Source organism: Sorex araneus, chromosome 2, assembly GCF_027595985.1.
Source record: "Sorex araneus isolate mSorAra2 chromosome 2, mSorAra2.pri, whole genome shotgun sequence".
Lineage (NCBI taxonomy): Eukaryota > Metazoa > Chordata > Mammalia > Eulipotyphla > Soricidae > Sorex > Sorex araneus.
Genome location: NC_073303.1, coordinates 346277556 through 346296562, shown reverse-complemented (window position 1 = coordinate 346296562; position 19007 = coordinate 346277556). Strand labels below are relative to the sequence as shown.

The 19007-nt window shown below is 49.0% G+C and overlaps 1 protein-coding gene across 12 annotated transcripts in view; it reads right to left on the bottom strand.

The window, feature by feature from the left end:
* Nucleotides 1-16606, bottom strand: part of FHOD3 (formin homology 2 domain containing 3) — a 450025-nt gene extending 433419 nt beyond the window's left edge. For 11 of the 12 annotated variants that reach the window (XM_055127826.1, XM_055127828.1, XM_055127830.1 and 8 more), the window contains exon 1: nucleotides 16298-16606. In XM_055127826.1, the coding sequence (XP_054983801.1) occupies nucleotides 16298-16462 (165 nt within the window). In that variant the 5' untranslated portion in view covers nucleotides 16463-16606. The remainder of the gene's footprint in view (nucleotides 1-16297) is intronic. The other variant, XM_004606084.2, reaches the window with a different exon arrangement.
* Nucleotides 16607-19007: the final 2401 nt, after the last annotated feature.

The window sequence follows — 19007 nt, the reverse complement described above, 5'->3', positions numbered from 1 at the left end:
GGGCCTGTGGGTTCTGCCTGGCCCCATGGAAGTTAGAGGTGATGCGTGCTGGACGCCGAGCTCCAGGCCAGCGGAGAAAGGCCCTAGCAGTGAAGATACAGGTGAGAGCCATCACCTTCAGGCGCTTCACCCTACGCTTCCACGAGCTTCAAAGAGCTGAGTCCCTAACAATGGGAGAAGCTGCCCCTCTCACCTCCCCTGAGAGCCCTTTCTCCTAGAAGTCCTCAAGGGTTATTGCTGCCTGGATCCTGGCACTCATTCGGGTTCCTAGGCCTCCCTCCCTTCCCCACACACAAGCGTCCGCAGAAACAGGAAGCAAGGTTGCTGCATAGAAGGTTCCAGAATAATAAGTGGAGACACTTGGCTGGAGAGTCAGGTCCCACTAACCCTTGGCTCTTGCACATCAGGAGTCAAGGATGACCCAGTGTCCCCACTCTGGGGAGCCCCAGACTCTGCCCTCCATACACTGACAGGGTACTGGGTCTTCTCTTGCCAATGGGAGGATCTTCTCTGCCACCCTAGGGTGCATGTGACTCAGAAATGGCCAGAAAGCAAGCTGCCATGCAGTGTGGAGCTGGTGCTACCCACTCAATTAGAAGATGCAGATCATGTTTACAGAGGAGGGATCCTTCCAGCTGTGTAGACTGGAGGTCTGAGGCCAGAAGTGCAGTCTACTAACACATTTTTGGGCAGTCCTCACATCTAAAATCGATGCTACAACCTTGGCCACTGAATATTCTTTCAAATTTTCTAAGTCTCGAGGCTGGAGTGATAGCACAGTGGGTAGGGCGTTTGCCCTGGGTTTGATTCCCAGCATCATCCTATATGATACCCCGAGCACGGCCAGGAGTAATTCCTGGGTGCAAAGCCAGGAATAACCCCTGTGCATCGCCAGGTGTGACCCGAAAAGAAAAAAAAATTCTAAATCTATTTCCAGGGGTCTTTTATGCATCAGGACTCCAGCTTAGGAACTCTGAACACAAAGTGAGTTTTTCGAGGCTCTTCAGGAGACTGGGCTTGACCCCTGGCAGGGGGGGAGGGGGGAAAGCATCAGGGAAAGAAATCAGCAGCAGGCTGCTGGGGGGAGGGGCACTCAGAGCAGGAGGACGTCATGACCCTTAGACTCGGCCTCTGGCCAGGCTGGAGGCTGGAAGGGCAGCACCAGGAGAGGGAAGAGCTGGACGGACACACACACACCCCACCCCCCGACATGGAGAGCCACGAGCAAGTCAGCGCCAGGGAGGACAAGTGGTCAGGACACAACGCGGGGGGCAGGCCAGAGGGCAGGACACCTCAGGCCAGCACTCCTTGTCCCTGTGAAGAATTGGGATCTTACCCTGTAAACAATGGGGTGTCGGTGGAGCAGGAGGAACATGAGTAAATGGACAGGGGTGGATCCGAGAATATTTCATCAGTCAAGAGTCCAAGTGAGAGGATCTGGCGTGTGTAGGGCTGCACAAGGCTGATGCAGGTTCGATCCCTGGCATCCCATATGGTCCCCTGAGCACCACCAGGAGTGATTCCTGAGTGCAGAGCCAGGAGTAACTCCTGAGCATCGCCAGGTGTGGTCCAAAGATGCAAAAAAGAAAAGAGCCCAAATGAGTGCAGTGAATGCCAGAAGACAGCAGCTTGCTGGAGATCTCTCCAGACCCACGCTGAGCCGATTCCACTGGAGCACCTCAGATGGAGCCCGTGTCCCAACTCTGCCCAGTGCAGATGAGCTCCCGGTGGCCACAAACTTCCAGAAGGAAAAACCAGGTACGTGGGTTCAGGGACTTTGACACCAGGCCACATGGGGGTAGTGCCTGCTCAGGGTCTTGGCTGTCACACCCACGATCTGCCTCCGGGCGCTATCTCAGCGTATTAACAGCCTTGGTCCAGAGACTCCCAAATGAATCTCAGAATGGACTAGCTCCCTACAGAGGCATCTCTGGACCCTAACCGTTTATAGTTTTAGAATTCCAGGAGCATGCGGCCGCTTGTACAGCCACACAACCTCTCATGATATTCATACCAATCAATAGAAAATAAAGTATCTAGCATCTGAGTGTGGCAGACAGGCTTGGGGAAAAGAAATGAGAACCAAGGAGTCTGGGCACTGGAGGAAGCCAGGCTGGAGCAGAGAATCTGAGGGGAGCCCCAAGTTCTCATGGGGTTTCAGCCAGCAAGTGCAGAAGGTGGGCAAAGGAAGGTCTGGGAAATTACCAGGCCCCTTTTCTTTCATCCCTGTGGCATTTGGAGATATGGCTCCTGCAGCAACCATGGGCACCTCACCCAAGCTCTGCCAGGTTCCTGGGTTCAAGATCTCATCCCCAGTGAGATAGGGTAAAGAGGGAAGCCTAAAGGAAGGAACAGTTTTGGGCCCCATGATGGGATCTGCGTCCTTACTGAAGAAGGGGAACATTCAAGAACACCTTTTGTAAGGCCATTTCAATTGATATTTTGCATGACAATGCTGATGAGAAAAACAACCCATACCAGGCAAGGGCCATTGTCTGAGTGGGATGTGCACATTCTCTCCTGTCTCCCTCTGAAAATTCCACTTCCTCCTACACCCCAAACATGCACATACTTGACGGGTCCAGTTTGAGTGGGGGCATGTGAGTGAACCCCTAAATGGAACGGGGTCTTCCAAGGTTGGTTTCCACCATGTACCTCAAGCTGCCAGGAACCTACAACTCTGAATGGGAATGGGAAAATTGGGAAAAAAATCAATGAATGAATGCACACAGAAGACTTTGATATCAGATGTGTTTGCTCCTGTTCTGTCTGTTTGGGGGTCACGTCCATTGTGTGACTCCTGTGGATTCCTCCTGGCACAGTACTCAGGGGCTGCACCTGGAAATGGTCAGGGATGCATGTGATACTGAGGATCAAATCATGGCACCTTCAAACACAGAATAAGCTCCAGACCCTTTAAGCCATCTCCCTGGCCTGGGAGTTTGGTGATGTTTTTATGTCCAGAAATACGCTGTACGAACTCAGCTCTTGTTTATATCAGGTAAAATTAGTTTTCCAATGTGTCACCTCTTTCAAGTCACAGTTCCCAAGAACTAATCCATAAGATTACGTGAGGATTCACTGTGTTCAAGTTAGGTGGTCCCTAGCAGTCAGGCAGAAGGCCCTTGCCAAGAGCCAAACCTGCCACGCGTGCCTTGTTATTGGACATCCAGGTCTCCAGAACAGTGAGAAGTGTCTGGGGTGGAGACCCCGTGTTGAAGATGACAAGAGCCTATCAGGACATGGGCTATTTTAATAGACACCTAATATTCAATCCATGCTAAAACACAATATACTAAACCTTTCCTTTGTTGTCAGACCTTACATTTTTTAGCTTTCCACCATTAAAACAATCCTCCAAAATCCTTGTACATATGACACTTATATCCCTTTTATCTCTTCAAATCATTCTTGGAAGTTTGGTCAGAGGATTAAAAATTATCATGTCTGGGGCTGGAGTGATAGCACAGCAGGTAGGACATTTGCCTTGCATGCGGCCTACCCAGGTTCGACTCCCAGCATCCCTTACAGTCCCCCAGCACCGCCGGGAGTAATTCCTGAGTGCAGAGCCAGGAGTAACCCCTGTGCATCGCCGGTGTGACCCAAAAAGCAAATAACAAATGAACAAACCAAGTAAGTCTCCCAAATACGAGGCCAGATCATTGCAGGCATTTCTGCTTTCCAGAATATTCCAAGGTGCCCAGGCTATCCCTGGTGGCACAGGTGGAAATTGTGTAAATGTGGGGCCGTGGCATAAGACTGGGAGCCACCAAGGGAAGTGAGAAGTGAGGAATACAAACAAGGGACCGAAAGTAGTTGGGAAGGGTTGTGAAACACTGGATCACATTATCCACAACCTTGGCCATCTCTGTTCTCAAAGAATCAACAACTAAGATCAGCATCTTTTTTTGCTACTTTAATATTGGTGCTGGGTGTATGAAATGTGGCAGCCCTAACTTTAGCACTGACTCTTAAAGCACAGTCATGATTATGTCCCTCAAAATAGGGACAGGCAATAAGATACGTATATAAAATTTATTCAGGGTTTTAACAATCACTTCTGAATCTATCTGGTGTTGTTCCCAGAACCCAAATGTGACTCTTAGCTGGAACACCAGCCACACATGGAAGGTCAGGATGGGTCACTTTCTAACTTGGTTCTGCTCGTCACCAGCCCTGCCTTAGGAACCAGCTTTCCAACCCCCTCAGAGACTTAAAATGGGAGAAACTGCTCCTAACTGAGATGAACGTTTTTACTAGAGTCCAACCCAGTGGTACTTGGGAGTTTGGGTCACTTCCATAAAAGATCAAACCAGGCAGTATTCTGAGGCCACCAGGGCCATATCTAGCAGTGCTCAAAGGCCAGCAGGTACCAGGGTTCAAACCCAGGGCCTCAGACTCACATTTGCTAACCCACGCTCTACTTTTGAACTATCTCCTCAGCAAGTCCACCATGTAAATTATTTATTCTTTTGCTTAGCAATTAAACATCTATGAATTCTTCTCAAGAACATGCAACAAGGGGCTAAAAGAGATAGCACAACAGGTAGGAGTTTGCCTAGCACATGGCCGACCCAGGTTCAATCCCTGGTATTCTATATGGTGCCCCAAGCTCCGCCAGAAATGATCCCTGAGTTTAAAGCCAGTAGTAAGCCCTGTACACTGCTGGGAGTGGCCCCAAAACAAGCAAAAAAAAACTGCAGCAAGATTTCTTTCACAGATAGCCAAAGGCAAGAAAACCTGAGAGATGGTCTACAGGACTGAGCTTACCCAGGCGGGAAAAGGGGATAAGGAGGGACACTGGTGGAGGAAAGTAAACATTCTAGTGAGGCTGTGAAATTGCAAGGTTGTCTGCATAAAACCTTATCATTAACAGCATTGTAAATCATGGTGCTTTGATTAAAAATGAGGGAAGAATATCATCAGATATGCAATATCATCGGAGTCAGGAGCAAGCTCTGAGCATCACCGGGTATGGTCCCAAAGCAAACTCCAGAGCTATCTCTCCGGACATTGCTAACAGCCTAAACACCCACTGCTTCATTCATTCAGTTATCATTGAAAACTAAAGAAAGTACCAACAAAGGACAAATAAGCACTAAAGACAGCGTTTCATCACAGAATCTGAGGGCAAGGTTTCCATGGACCATGGCATATGCACAAACTTTACCATATGGCATTAAAAATAATATGTTCCAGGGGCTGGAGCCATAGCATGGCGGGTAAGGCATTTGCCTTGCACGAGGCCGACCCGGGTTCAATTCCCAGCATCCCATATGGTTCCCTGAGCACCACCAGGAGCAATTCCTGAGTGCAAAGCCAGGAGTAACCCCTGTGCAACACCAGGTGTGACCCAAAAAACAAAAATAATAAAATAAAATAAAAAATAATATGCTCCAGGTATTACAGTGACCTAGGGAAATATTTAAATATTGCATTTCAATACGCAAAAATATTTAAATTCTTGTAAAACCCAAAAGTGTTAACAGCAGTTAGCTTTAGGTAGTAAAAAAACAAAAAGAAGAAACAAAGTGATTTACATTTTTTCTCTGTGTTTCCCTATGGTCTCAAATTTATACTCATGCTTACCTAGGAGGGGAACAGATGCCTTCTTTGATAAAGGAATCTTTCCTTGCCTGGACTTTTGCTAATTTAGAAGTTTCCAAACTTATTGAGCCTGGCCTATATTTGACAAAAAAAAAAAAAAAACAACTGGGGGCCGGAGCGATAGCATAGCGGGTAGGGCGTTTGCCTTGCATGCGGCCGACCCGGGTTTGATCCCCGGCATCCCATATGGTCCCCCAAGCACCGCCAGCAGTAATTCCTGAGTGCAAAGCCAGGAATAACCCCTGAGCATCGCTGGGTGTGACCCAAAAAGCAAAAAAAAAAAAAAAACAACTGGCCCCTTCAAATCTTCTTTAGGGGAACAAACAGAAAGCACAACACGCATACACCCCAACCCTCCCACTGCACCTGAGGCTCTTACTCATCCTTCCAGTGCCTTCTGGGAGCGCAGTATTGTCCACGTCAGGAAACACTGCTCTAGTTTTGTCAGTGCTACACTCTCGCCAGCAACACTACCCAGATGCCACACACACACACACACACACACACACACACACACACAGCCAAACTTCACAAGTGGAAGACGCTTTAGAATAACAGATACACATGCAGCACATAAATATTGATTCGGGGGATATAAACAGCTCATATTACTCAGCTCAGCTTTAAGATAAGAAGTCATCTTTTTACTTTTGTCCCCTTATGAGAGAGCAACTGGTTTGATACCTTCAGCAACTCCCTCCAGCCACTCTGCAAGTCAAAGGTCATAGGTCACTGTACTATCCAAACCCTGGAGTCATAGTTCTAACCCATTGGACACAATCAGCCAATTCATGGTTCAGGCCCCCCTCCATTCCCACCTGTGTGATATGAGGATTCCCCCTTTCCAAATAAAAATTAAGAGCATATAAATAAGTTTTAGGGGCTGGAGCAATAGCACAGCAGGTAGGGCGTTTGCCTTGCATGTGGCCGACCCGGGTTTGATTCCCAGCATCCCATATGGTCCCCTGAGCACCGCCAGGGGTAATTTCTGAGTGCAGAGACAGGAGTGACCCCTGTGCATCGCCAGATGTGACCCAAAAAGCAAACAATAATAATAATAAGTTCTAATAAAATTCAAAGGGGCTGGAGCGATAGTATAGTGGGTAAGGCGCTTGCCTTGCACGCAGCCGACCCGGGCTCGATTCCTCTGCCCCTCTCCGAGAGCCTGGTAAGCTACCAAGAGTATACCCCGCACAGCAGAGCCTGGCAAGCTCCCCGTGGCATATTCAATGTGCAAAAAAAAACAGTAACAAGTCTCACAATGGAGACGACGTTACTGGTGCCCACTCGAGCAAACCGATGAGCAACGGGATGACAGAGACCGTGACAGTGAAAATTCAAAGATGGGAAAGAGAATGAACACAAATAAGTCAGGCTACAGAAAGAGTGTATGCTTCAACTCTGTTCCATCTTCCCTGGGACCTGGATCTACCCTCAGTGCCTCCCAGGGGAAGATGCCTTTCCAGGGGTGGGGAACTCTGTACCCCAGAAGCGAAATGCAGAATGCCTATTGAAATCAAAGGAAACAGAAGTCACTTCCGAATTATCCTCTGGAAGTGTAGGACTAGGTTTTCAAGAGGCAGCATTTAATATTGAATTTTGCTTTCAGTGAAACAGTACAGAGTTTAGGTGCTTGCTTTGCTATGACAAACCCAGTTCAATCCCCAGCCACACATACCCTAAGCACAGCCAGGGGTTATTCCTGAGCACAGAGACAGGAATAGCCCCACCATCTGCAACCTGTCCAAAATAATAATAATACTTGAAAAATGTTGCTTTTATTTAACTTAAGTACAGAAATCACAGGGAGAAAATATGTTAACTCATTGATGCCAGCATGCACCACCAGTGGCTCACACTTAAGCCCCACTAAATAACACTTAGGGTTTAATTAACACAAATTGCAGCACTGATGTCAATGTGATAAAGCATTTGTCTCAACCCCAGTACCACCACCCGTGTTTCCCTTGACTTCTGATTCAAAGTATAATAAGGGAAGTACTAGACAAGTACAATAACTCACAGATAATACAAAATTTAAGCTTAAGTGGCATAACATCACTCTTTAAACTGCTCTCATCAAAACTGTGGCCAGTGAATGGCTATAATCCAGAGCGGGAGCCTGGGTAGGCCAGGACCCTCCTCTTGTACTGCTTGGTGACCACTGCTCAGTCTCCAATATGCTCTTAACATGTTAGAGGGGCCAGAGTGATAATACAGCAGGTAGGCTGTATCACCTTGCACATGTCTCATCCGAGTTCAATCTCCGGCATCCCATATGGTCCCCGAGCACCGCCAGGAGTGATTCCTTAGTGCAGAGCCAGAAGTAACCCCTGAGCATTGCCAGGTGTGACCCAAAGCCCCCCACCCCCAAAAAATAAATAAAATAAACATGTCAGAGCCTCATCACCCAGGCATGTTTGCCCAGAAGCTCATTTGCTATTCTTGGGATCTGATGAGCCCCTGAAAAGAGGCACTAGCTACCTCCAGTCTCAGAACGTCAAAATCATCTCTGGCTTCCCCACGCATGCCAGTCAGGACCTGACATTTTGTAACCTGCTCTAATTACCAACACATGGAGAGTCAGAGTAGCCTAACAAATACTAAAAATGTCGTCTGAGTCTTCTTCTTTCCAAGAATGTTAAATATGTCTGATGAAGTTATCAGCCAGTTTATTTTTCTGTGTCCTCTTTGCCAAATTTACTAATGAACCATTAGTTGCTTTACAGTTTCCCTCTCGATATATTCAACAATTTTGAGGTGGTCTTTTCTGCTTGAAAGTTCTAAATGTATTCACTTGGGATTCAGCATTTTCATGTCTAGATTATAGATCTGATTGGGAAAGAGACCTGCCTAAAACATAAATAGCTAAAGGTAGAGGCCATTTTGAATATTGTGACTCTAAAAACAGATGAATTTCTTGGTAATTTTGCTATGCATAATAATATGACTTTTTAAATGCACTACCATTCCCCACCCCCAACAGCCAATTTACAAATGAGTTATTATTTCCATAAAAATAAAAGTTTTCCATAATAGTAAGAGTGCCAAGGTATACAGGCAACTTACATTTTTTTTATTAGTTTATTTTTAATTAGAGAGTCATCGTGAGGGTACAGTTACAGATCCATACATCTTTGTGCTCATGTTTCCCCCATACAAAGTTCAATAACCCATCCCTTCACCAGTGCCCATTCTCCACCACCAGTAAACCCAACATCCCTCCCCCCCTCCCCAGTCCCTTCTCCCCCCACCCCACCCTGCCACTATTGCAGGGAATTCCCTTTTGTTCTCTCTCTCTGACTAGGTGTTGTGGTTTGCAATAAAGGTGTTGAGTGGCCATTGTGTTCAGTCGCTAGTCTGTATTCGGCCGCATCACCCTTCCCCCACATGACCTCCAACCACATTTTACTTGGTGGTCCCTTCCCTGAGTTACCCAGAATGAGAGACCAGCCTCCAAGCCGTGGAAACAATCTCCTGGTACTTATTTCTACTATTCTTGGGTGTTAGTCTTATAGTCTATTATTCTATATTCCACAGATGAGTGCAATCTTTCTATGTCTGTCTCTCTCTTTCTGACTCATTTCACTTAGCATGATACTTTCCATGGCAACTTACATTTTTATTACAACACCACTATTGTTTGCTGCATCCAGAGATGTGCCCTTCAGGGGTAATGGATGCTGGAGATAGAATTTGCTTATGGGTACCCAGACTTGTATTAGGGGAGAATGTCACGGGCTCTACTAGGAAACCAAGTGCTTTATGCTAGGATAACTTATTATAGCAACATCTTGTTTAGAGATAGAAATGCAGGTGCATCTACTGGAATTCTGTGTGTGTGTGTGTGTGTGTGTACACCATCACAGTTCCTTTGCTAAACTAATAGTTTATGTAACAAGTGACTTTCTATTTTGTCACCAGAACTTAGTCAGTCTGGGGAGATATGCTGAATTGAATATTAAATACTGATGCCATTCATTTGTTTCAGAGTTGGTGGGGGAGGTAGTTTGGTTTTGGGGCCACACCTGGCAGTACTCAAGGGCTAATCCTGACTCTGCACTTAGGAATCACTCTTGGCAGTGCTGGGAGGGTATATAGGATGCTGGGTATCAAACCCAGGTCAGCTGCATGCAAGGCAAGCACCTTACCATTGTACTATTGTTCCAGCACCAGTTTTTTTCAAAGATCCTAACGAAAATATGAACATGAGGAAAGGAAAATATCAATGGAGATATATTTTAAACTATTTTCATCTCTGCTATAGCAAACACACACAGAACATGAAATCATACTTAATGAAAGAACTATGGTCACAAAGAGAACACTGGGATTCTAACCTATTATGTATGACCTTTTAACTATTTCAATTAAAAAGATCAACATATGCAAAAGTATTGGACATAGTGTAATAACCTCCCACATACCCACAATCTAGCTCAGCTTCTGGTCTGTCTTATTCCTTTGTACACTCACTTGCCTATTTTTTTTTCATTTAGGGTTATTTTGAAGCAAATTCTAGACATTGTAGAATCTCATCTACAAATATTTCAGTAGGTGGCTCTGAAGGGTACAAACTGTTCTGTAAATAAAAGCATTATTATCACACTTTAATAATTCTATTATTCTACTGTTACTATTTTAATTCCCATCATTGTAATGTCAGTCACTGTCCAGGTTCCCCCAGTGATCTTAAATGTTGATTCACAATGTGCAAATAATTGACTCCGCATTCAATTAGAACACTACATTGAAACTGCTTGGTCATTCTCCTAAAGCCCCCCAAGGTTTTCATCCATTTTTTTGTTCTTGGCAATATATTTCTTAGTAAAACTATAATTTCCCCATAATCTAAATTTTGTTGATGCCTGTAGTGACACTTAACATTGTCACTTCATTCTCCACCCCACACATTCTTTAATTTAGAACAAGGCCCTGAAATCTATCCCAATAAATGGCTTTTTTAAAAAGAGAGAGAGAGAAAGCTGTCTTAATGTCTGCACAGAGTAGATGCTGACAACCTCAACTCTGATAATGCTCCTGCTGGGAACCCCAGCGAAGCTAAAGGTCCGGGCTGAGACAGGGGTTCTGGGAACGCTAGGCAGAAGCCACATCACCTGCCAAGAGTCATGGCAGTTCCCAGAAGTGGTGACTGTCCCCTGAGAATAGGAGAGGACCCAAGTGGTCAAAGTTTCCTCTTCACTGAGCAAGAAACCCCTGGAAGAATGGAGGCAGGGTTGGGGTGTCCCCACACAGTCTCAGCATGTTAATCAGTTTTCAATCTGCCACAGTTTAGGAGGAGCATTTCAGAGTATGAAACGGGAGGCAAGGACAGGGTTGTTGTTTGCCAGAGGGACATTTTGGACTCTGAGAACAAACAGCATAGACTCCCTGAGGGTCTACCCTACTGGGCATCAGCCAGTCCCAGCCATGACAGCCTTGTGTCAGGAAGCCTAGTGCGATGCAAGCAGTGGCCCCCAGCCCCCACCACCAGCCTAGAGACCATGTGCTCTGGTTTTCTAATAATGGGACACAGTTGGCTACAGACTTCAGGGTGAAAAAAAAAAAAGACTTAGCCTTAAATCCCAGCCCCTTCACTTAAAAGCAGTATGATCTTAGGCAACCTGCTTTGCTTCCCAGTGCTTCAGTTTCCTCATCAGTTACCTGTGTTAACTGTCCCCCTACCAGAGTTGTGAAAACAAATGAACTGAGGAGCAAAGACCTGCAATGCAGTGCTTGCTACTAGTGCATCCTCTGGGAGATCTTCCCCACCGCCCCCCACCCCGAGATCCCTACCCATTCTTTCCACTCCAGATCCTTGCAAGAGTCACTGCGGGATGTCCCGCTGGATTTCCGACGTGGTCTGTGGCCAAGCATGAAGCAAAGCCAACTGACCCATGAAAGGTTCAATCCCATGAGCCTAAGCTCAATAGCACAGCTTCAACCATTTGAGCTAATAATGGTCAAGTCAGACTCAACTCAGCTGGTGTGGAGACACTCTCAGCCGTTCACACGTTCTCCAGCAGTGTTGTTAAGATGCTGTGTGACCACCACACTTGCTAACCTCACTAATGATCTCATCTTTTAAAAATCTAAATGTAATGTAGCAAACAGATGTGTCCCTTAAGAGGATTAAGGTGGAAATTCATTAGAGCAGTAATACCCGTGGATTTGTGTTCTAAAACTAACACTAATCAATCAACTTAGTACAGGCTCTTTCTTCGCACTACTCAGCTTCCTGGGGTATACCAGAGAAGGGGACAGTCAGGACTTCACCACCAAGGAAGTTATTCGTGAGCAGAGAATACAGTGAACCCCCCACATATTGAGTCTCAGACCTAAGTGGCCTGGAATCCAGGATGCTTAATTATAATATGCCCAGGAACCCCACAGACATCTTGAGGAAATGCAGACTCAGAGGTATCTGAGGAGGTTGGAGACTCTTTCCAACAAGAGCCCGGGCAATGCCCAGGCCCCACTGGGAGATCCCAGGCTCTAATCCTCACCGCAATCAGAAGTTTAACAGGTGAGATAGATGAAGCAGCAAGGTATCACTGTATCACTGTCATCCCGTTGCTCATCGATTTGCTCGAGCGGGCACCAGTAAAATCTCCATTGTGAGACTTGTTGTTACTGTTTTTGGCATATCGAATATACCATGGGTAGCTTGCCAGGTTCTGCCATGTGGGTGAGATACTGTCGGTAGATTGCCGGGCTCTTCGAGAGGGGCGGAGATGAAGCAAGGTACCACAAATATAAAGGTGGTGAGAAAGCAGCCCAGCACAAGCAAGGCTAATCCAACAAGCAGGCAGACCTTTAGTCATCAACACCAAGCTCTCTGGATGGAACTTCCCACTCACGTGGCCAAGTGACTTCCTTCTGCTCTCAATCTAGTCTTCTGAGACAAGATCCTATACCACTGGACCTATAGGGTGTTTTGGAGATAGAGCCTATCTGTAAGAACATTTGTCTCCATAATCAATATCACCATCATCATCATCATCCATATAGCATTAGTATTCCACTCTATTCCACCAGTTCTAAAATTTATTTCACCTACTTCTCCTTTTCAGAAATCATCCAGAACTGCCACCCTGAAATCTACCTTCATTGCACCTTGCCCTGGGATTATTCCCCATGTAGATGGTATGGCCCATTTTGGGAATTATTGCTATTCCATAGCAGATAGTTTACAATCTCTGGAATTGATTAATAAGGCCTAATTGCAATTTTGTCAAGTGAGCTAGCATACACGGTCTTAGGAAAAAAATATTCTATAGTTTTGTTTTGTTTATCAAAGGGAAGCAAGACTCCATATTCTCTGCTTTGGTATCAGATAATCCAATTAAGCTTTGCAAAGTCTGTGATTTATGAATTCTAATGCCTAGATTTTTCTAAATCATAAGTCCTATAATTGCACTTCTTCTTGTAAAACACAAACCCGAAATAACCACCTGTTGATGTAGGATTTGAAAGCAGCAGGCCACACCTAGCTGGAGCAAAATACGATCACTTCAGTGGATCAACAGCACCTGCCCCAAGCCTTCTGTTAGTCAATGAATCCCCTACTCAACAGTCCTCCCAGCAGTGATGAAAAATACCTTTTTTAGCCTAACAGTTTGAAGAAATAATAAAGCAAAATAAAGGGAAAATATTTTTGTTGAATTGTTTAATTAAATGAACAACTATGCATGGAGTCACCAGGCGTGAGATCAGTAGATGTATCATTAGTTTGAGAAAAGATGCATTGACTTAAGACTGGTGTTTACTCAGTTTGAAGAAGTCTTTCGTCTCACATTACTAGGGTGCTATCCTCAGTGATGCTCAGGGGCTATTCCCGTCTCTATACTCAGGGATTATTCCTGGTGACGCCAGGGGAGACCATATACCACGCTAGTAATCAAACCTCAAACTGGGATGGCCTGTATATAAGGCAAGCGCCTTAACCCGTACTACCTCTTTAGCCTGACCGAGCCCAGGAGAATGCCTAGGAGAAGTCTTACAAACCAGGAGCCTGTGTGAGGTTAGGGCTAGGTGCTTGGAGTATGTACTCAGTGACAGTTCGCCATCTGCATGGCCATCCAGATATGCAGGATGTCTGAGAACAGAGAGAAGGTCAGCCTGATCCATGTCCCTTACACACACACAAACACTCACACGAAACTCCCCCTCTGGCCAAGGCTGGACTACATGGAACCTAGGAGAAATGTTCTCTGGTTTCAATGGCAGAGACTGGGATCCTGGGTCCCACTCCCTAACCTCTAGCTAACTGACCATATGGTCAGGAGCTATTCTACCTCTGACTGTGAACTCCACCAGGCCAGGAACTCTGCCCCCAAGACGCTGACTCATGCTTGGAACATTCACCTGCCCCAGGCCAAAAAGAAGCTGGCACACTAGGATAACCAGGTGAGCTAACTCCCCTGGGTAATGAAAAGGAAGCCCCTGGGGTATGGGGGTGACCTCTCCCCACACCCGTACAATTGTCCCAGGAAGCTGAACCTCTGTGGGAGTTTCCAATCACCTTCTCTGACTCTCAGCTTCCCTGACCTAGCAGACAAAGTAGGTTACTTTGGCCCTCTCCAACTGTTTCCTTCTCTGTAGAACATAGACAAAGCCTCACTTCACAGAGGGAAAGGACATGCAGACTCCATGTCTACATGCCAAATGCTCAAGGTTCATTATTAGCTCTTCCTCTCACAGGTGCGTGGTGCAGTCTGCTCTGCTTGTGTCTCTGGGGGCTTACTCAGCAGTCTGTGAGCGGCTACTCCAGGCCGCCCTTGAGGGGATCGCACAGTACCAAGGATCTACCTCCTGCACGCAAAGCCTGTGCTCAAGCCCTTTGCGTTATCTCCCTGGCCCCGCCTGGATGGAACAGTTTGAAGATTCCCCGCTGGAAAGTAACCAGCATTTAAAATATAAATAGAAACGTAGACACAAAATACCCCCAATTCTGCTTCACACAACCAGACTAAGAGAACCAGCCTCTCACTCATCTCAGGATGTAAGGAACGTCAACCCTATGTATACGTTGCTGGAGGCTTTGGCGGAGGTCTCTGAGACCAAGGCGGGCTGGCCCCCAGGAAAAGGCGCCCGGTGTTACTATGGGACTTCTTCTGGTTCTATGTTTTCCACAAGAACCACTTTAGAAAGTGCTGTGAGCTGGGGCACTGGCTGAGGGAAGTTGGGGCACGGGGGAGACAGAAATGCTTTGAACCTCCTATGGCACCGGAGGACTGGATCAAGACCATGGGATCGGTCCATGGAAACACAAAAGCATGCTTAGCTTCCAGCTTGAAAGGTCGAGCCCTATCTATAGGGTTGGAAATCTAAGGAAACCACTTTAGTGTCATAGGCCACCATCATAAGTCTTCATATTGTTTCAACAAAAGACCACTGTACTCAGAGACCAAAGTGAATGGATATTCCTGATGTTGAAGAAACCCTTCAAAACCTTTTAAGTGAAACCTCTGATTGAAAAGTAAATTTTTTTAATGATTCTGAGAAAATGAATCTCCGACACTACCTCTGCTTCTGTTTTCTAGTGCAACCTTCTCATATGACCAGCGAGGTCCCCGCCCACCATGCACCTGTCCTGCACCCAAAGGGAGAGAATGAGCAAGAACTGCCTGGTGCCTCATTCCTGCAAACAAGTTACTAATTAAGTAGGGCGGTGAGGCAGAGATAGAGTGGAGATTCTGCTACCAGGGGAGGAAAACCACTCACTGGTTTCCACATGCAGCCTCCTGCTCTACTTCCAACACATTTCATGAACATCATGCAAAAAAAATCTAGCGGAAGGTTTTGTTTTGTTTTGTTTTTAATTGGTTTGGTTCATGGGGGGGCATTCAGGGCATCTCCTCCCAACCTGTACCAATGTTGGTCCTCAAAGAATAAGTCACTTGCGAGTTCTGATAGGAAGAGTAAGCAAAAAAAAAAAAAAAAAGAAGAAGAAAGAAAAAAATTAGCGGAGAAGTAATTCTTGAGGTTGCAGTTAATCTGTTTAAGTGGGAGGAGAGGTTCTCCCCGGTAACGAAATGATTAGCTTTCAATGGCCAGTTCTTCGCCACAAACACTTTGCAAGACGCCTTCTCTTCTGAGAGAGGGGAGGGAGGGGGGCTGGAGGGGGGGCGGACCGAGAAGCCATTCTTCCCAGGGGACACTCATTTCGGGCTCCGAGGTTGAGGCTTTGTGCGCGCGCCGCCCCTCCTCCCCCCCGCCCCTGCTCCGCGGCGTTCCCAAGGCCACCTGCTTCTGCGCGCGAGCAAAAGGGCCGACTCCGGGCGCGACTGCGGAGCGCGGTCGACGGTGCCCCCGGGGAGGGAAGGCGGGAGAGGGGTCCCCGAGAAGCACGCTTTGTGCCGAGGGTCGCGCGCCACGGCTCAGATGCCCGATCTTTGGGTGGGAGGTGGGGGGAATTCTCGGCGTAGCTTGGGGATCGTTTCCCCGGGGCAGCGTCCCGCGGGGGGCTACGCCGCTGCCGGCGTCCGCGCCCCACCCCGCCCACCCGGCCGAGCTAACGGCGCGGCGCCGGGGAACCTTCTCCATCCCGCCCCCCGGCCAACGCGGCACCTGCTGGGCCGAGCCGGAGCGCGGAGCCCCCAGCCCCGAGAGCGGGGAGGGGGCGTCTGCCCAGCGCGAGCCCGCGCGCCTCCCCGCAGGGCTGCGTCCGCGGCCGCCGGGCCGTTACCTTGTGCGGCGCCCGCAGCAGCCGGTGGACCCCGGCCAGCTGGGTGCCGAGCGCGAGGTCCTCGCGGAACGTGAAGAGCGGCGGCCGGCTGGGCTCCGGGAAGTTGGTGCTGTTGAAAGGGTCCGTATCGTCCAAGAACTGCACCCGGCAAGCCAGCGTGGCCATGATGCATCCCTGCCGCGGGGGGCGCGGGCCCCGGCACGAACGGGGCCGCGGGCGGGCAACGCCGGGCGCAGCGCGAGCGGGAGAGGCCGCGGCCGCCGCTCGCTGCTGGCTCGCGGGCTCGCAGGCTCCGGCGCGCCCCGCTGCAGCCCGGGCTCCGGCCGCGGGGGGCGGGCCGGGGGCGGGGCCGGCGGGCCCCTTTCTTCCCCTCCTGCGCCCGCTCCTCCCCTCGGCGCGCCCCGCCGCCCCGGCTCACCCGACCTGCAGCGCGCACCCCCGGGGGCCGCCTCTAGCGCCTCCCGCACCTCTGCACGTGCTCCCCGAGGCCTGAGCTCCCCGAACCCGGGTATGGGAGCCGCTGGGGACCGCAGCGGGAACATAGGACAGACCTCACGCGGCTTCCCCATCTCTAAGATTGCTGTCCTGCTACCCAGGCTCCGAACGCCCCAGTGGGCACCCCAGGAGGCAGCCGTCTAGAGGGAGACAGGGGAGGTTTCCCTTGGGAAGAAGGAAGAAGGTGAGCCGGAGGACCGAGGGTGCTTCTAAGACACAAGCCCCGGAAGCCCGGCGAGCGGCCCCGGGTGCCCGCGAGGCGGTGCTCTGGGACCCCCGCGCCGGGCCGGGCACGGGGCCGCGCAGTCCCTAGTGGATGTGCCTCTACAACAACCTCTGACCAGTTAGGTCTCCCTAAGTTGCAGTGAACCTTGCCGGGCCTCTGAGGGCGCTTCCCGCCTGGTCCCGGGGTGGGGAGGGACGCGGGAAAGGTAGGGACCCGCGGGTAACCCGGGCGCTGGGATTTGCAGGCTGCTCGCGGCCTCCCTGCTCTCTCTTCGCCGCTCGAGGGCGACCCCCACCGTCCGCAGCACGCATTCAGGCTTCTTCGTTCCTGGGCTGGGTCGGTTCTGGTTCCTCGCATCCCCAAGAGATGGTAGGGATAATAATGCACCATCGCTCTTAACATTGGCGTCTTTGCCAGGCGCCTCTAGAACGTCTGTCTCTCCCTTTCTCCTGACTGCGAGGGCAAAAGGATCCCTGGTCCCACACTCAGCGGCTCCTCTGGCTCCTCTTCAAGGTCTCTCCCAGTCACAGGTGCACGCCTTTGCTGGTCTTAAGGAGCAATGACCCAGGACCCATCTGCTCACTGCATTCCGATTTCTAGCTCTCCTTCCTTTTGCTGCTTAACCTTTCCGTGAATGTGCTGTCCCGGCCATATACCGACTTCACTATCAGCTCAGCATACTCAGCTCTCCAGTTTTACTCCTTTCGCACCTTGGGTTTCATTGCCATCACTCTCCTAGCGACAGCCAGCCCACTACCCCATTTCTCATCGCTGTTCCTAAAGACGTTCTTGCCCCACGTTCTCTCAGCACTGTCTGTCCTAGGAAACTCTGGCTTGCTTCCATCTGGTCACTCTCTTGAACCCACTTCAGCTTACTGTGGCTCCCCATGGCCCATGGTGCCTGCAAATTCTGTTCTCTGCCTATACACTGTTCATCCTACAAGACACCCCGCCCCTTCCAGCACCCCCTCCTTTCCAGGCGCCCCTTCCCCATGGCATGGCCAAAGTCCAAGCTCTCCTTCGTCGAGGTTCTATCTTCAAGCTGTCCTGGTTTAGGCAGCCTCTTCCTTTCTCCCCGGCTCCTGCCCCCAGGGTCAAGGCTGGCTTCCTGGAATGCAACTGTGCTGTGATCCCACATTCATTTAATGCTCTGCCATTGCTGTCTTGAAATTCTTCACATTAGGGCAGGCTCCCAAGCAGTGCTCACAGGAATTGGGGACTACTCCCAGCAATACCCAGCCAATAACCAGCCAACTAGCCATACAGCTCCCGGCTAGGACCTGCATCGTCACTGTGATGCTGAGGTCACAGTGCTGTGGGCTGTCCGGACCACCCCTGACAGTGCCCTGGAAGCCATGTGGTGCTGAGAATTAAACTTGTGCACTCAAGGCATGTACCCCAATTCCTGAAGTCATCTCATCGAAATTCATAATGATTTTGAATAAAAGGCATATGATTTTGGAAAAAAAAAACAAGTTTTTGTTCACACTGACTTTGATGATTTATGTAGCTGTACCAGATTAGTTGAGTGTTTTCTATCTTAAAACTATATGTTGTGGCAGAGAGATGGTTCCATGAGTCATGTGCCAGTTTTGCATGCGGGGGGGGGGGGCCAGCCTGATTTGTGGCACTGTATAGTCCCCAGAGCACCACCAGGAGAACCCATGAGTACAAAGACAGGACTAGCCACTGAGCACCATCATGCTCAGTGTGGCCCCAAAACAAACAAACAAAAAAGGACCCCTCATGAATCCCACCTCCAGCTTATCTTCCAGTTTACCAGCTCCTTAGAGAGAGATGTTCATTTCTCAGCACCCTCACCCCTTCTCTGCTCGACACCCCACAATTTCTGGCCGAGGGTCCCTGATGTTGTCAGATCATCAATGTCATAAAATTTCCTCTGGCAGATGACGTCTCATGCCTCTGCCCACTTCCTCCACAGCATCTGTCACCACGACCCACCCCTTTGCCAAACACCCTCTCCTGCAG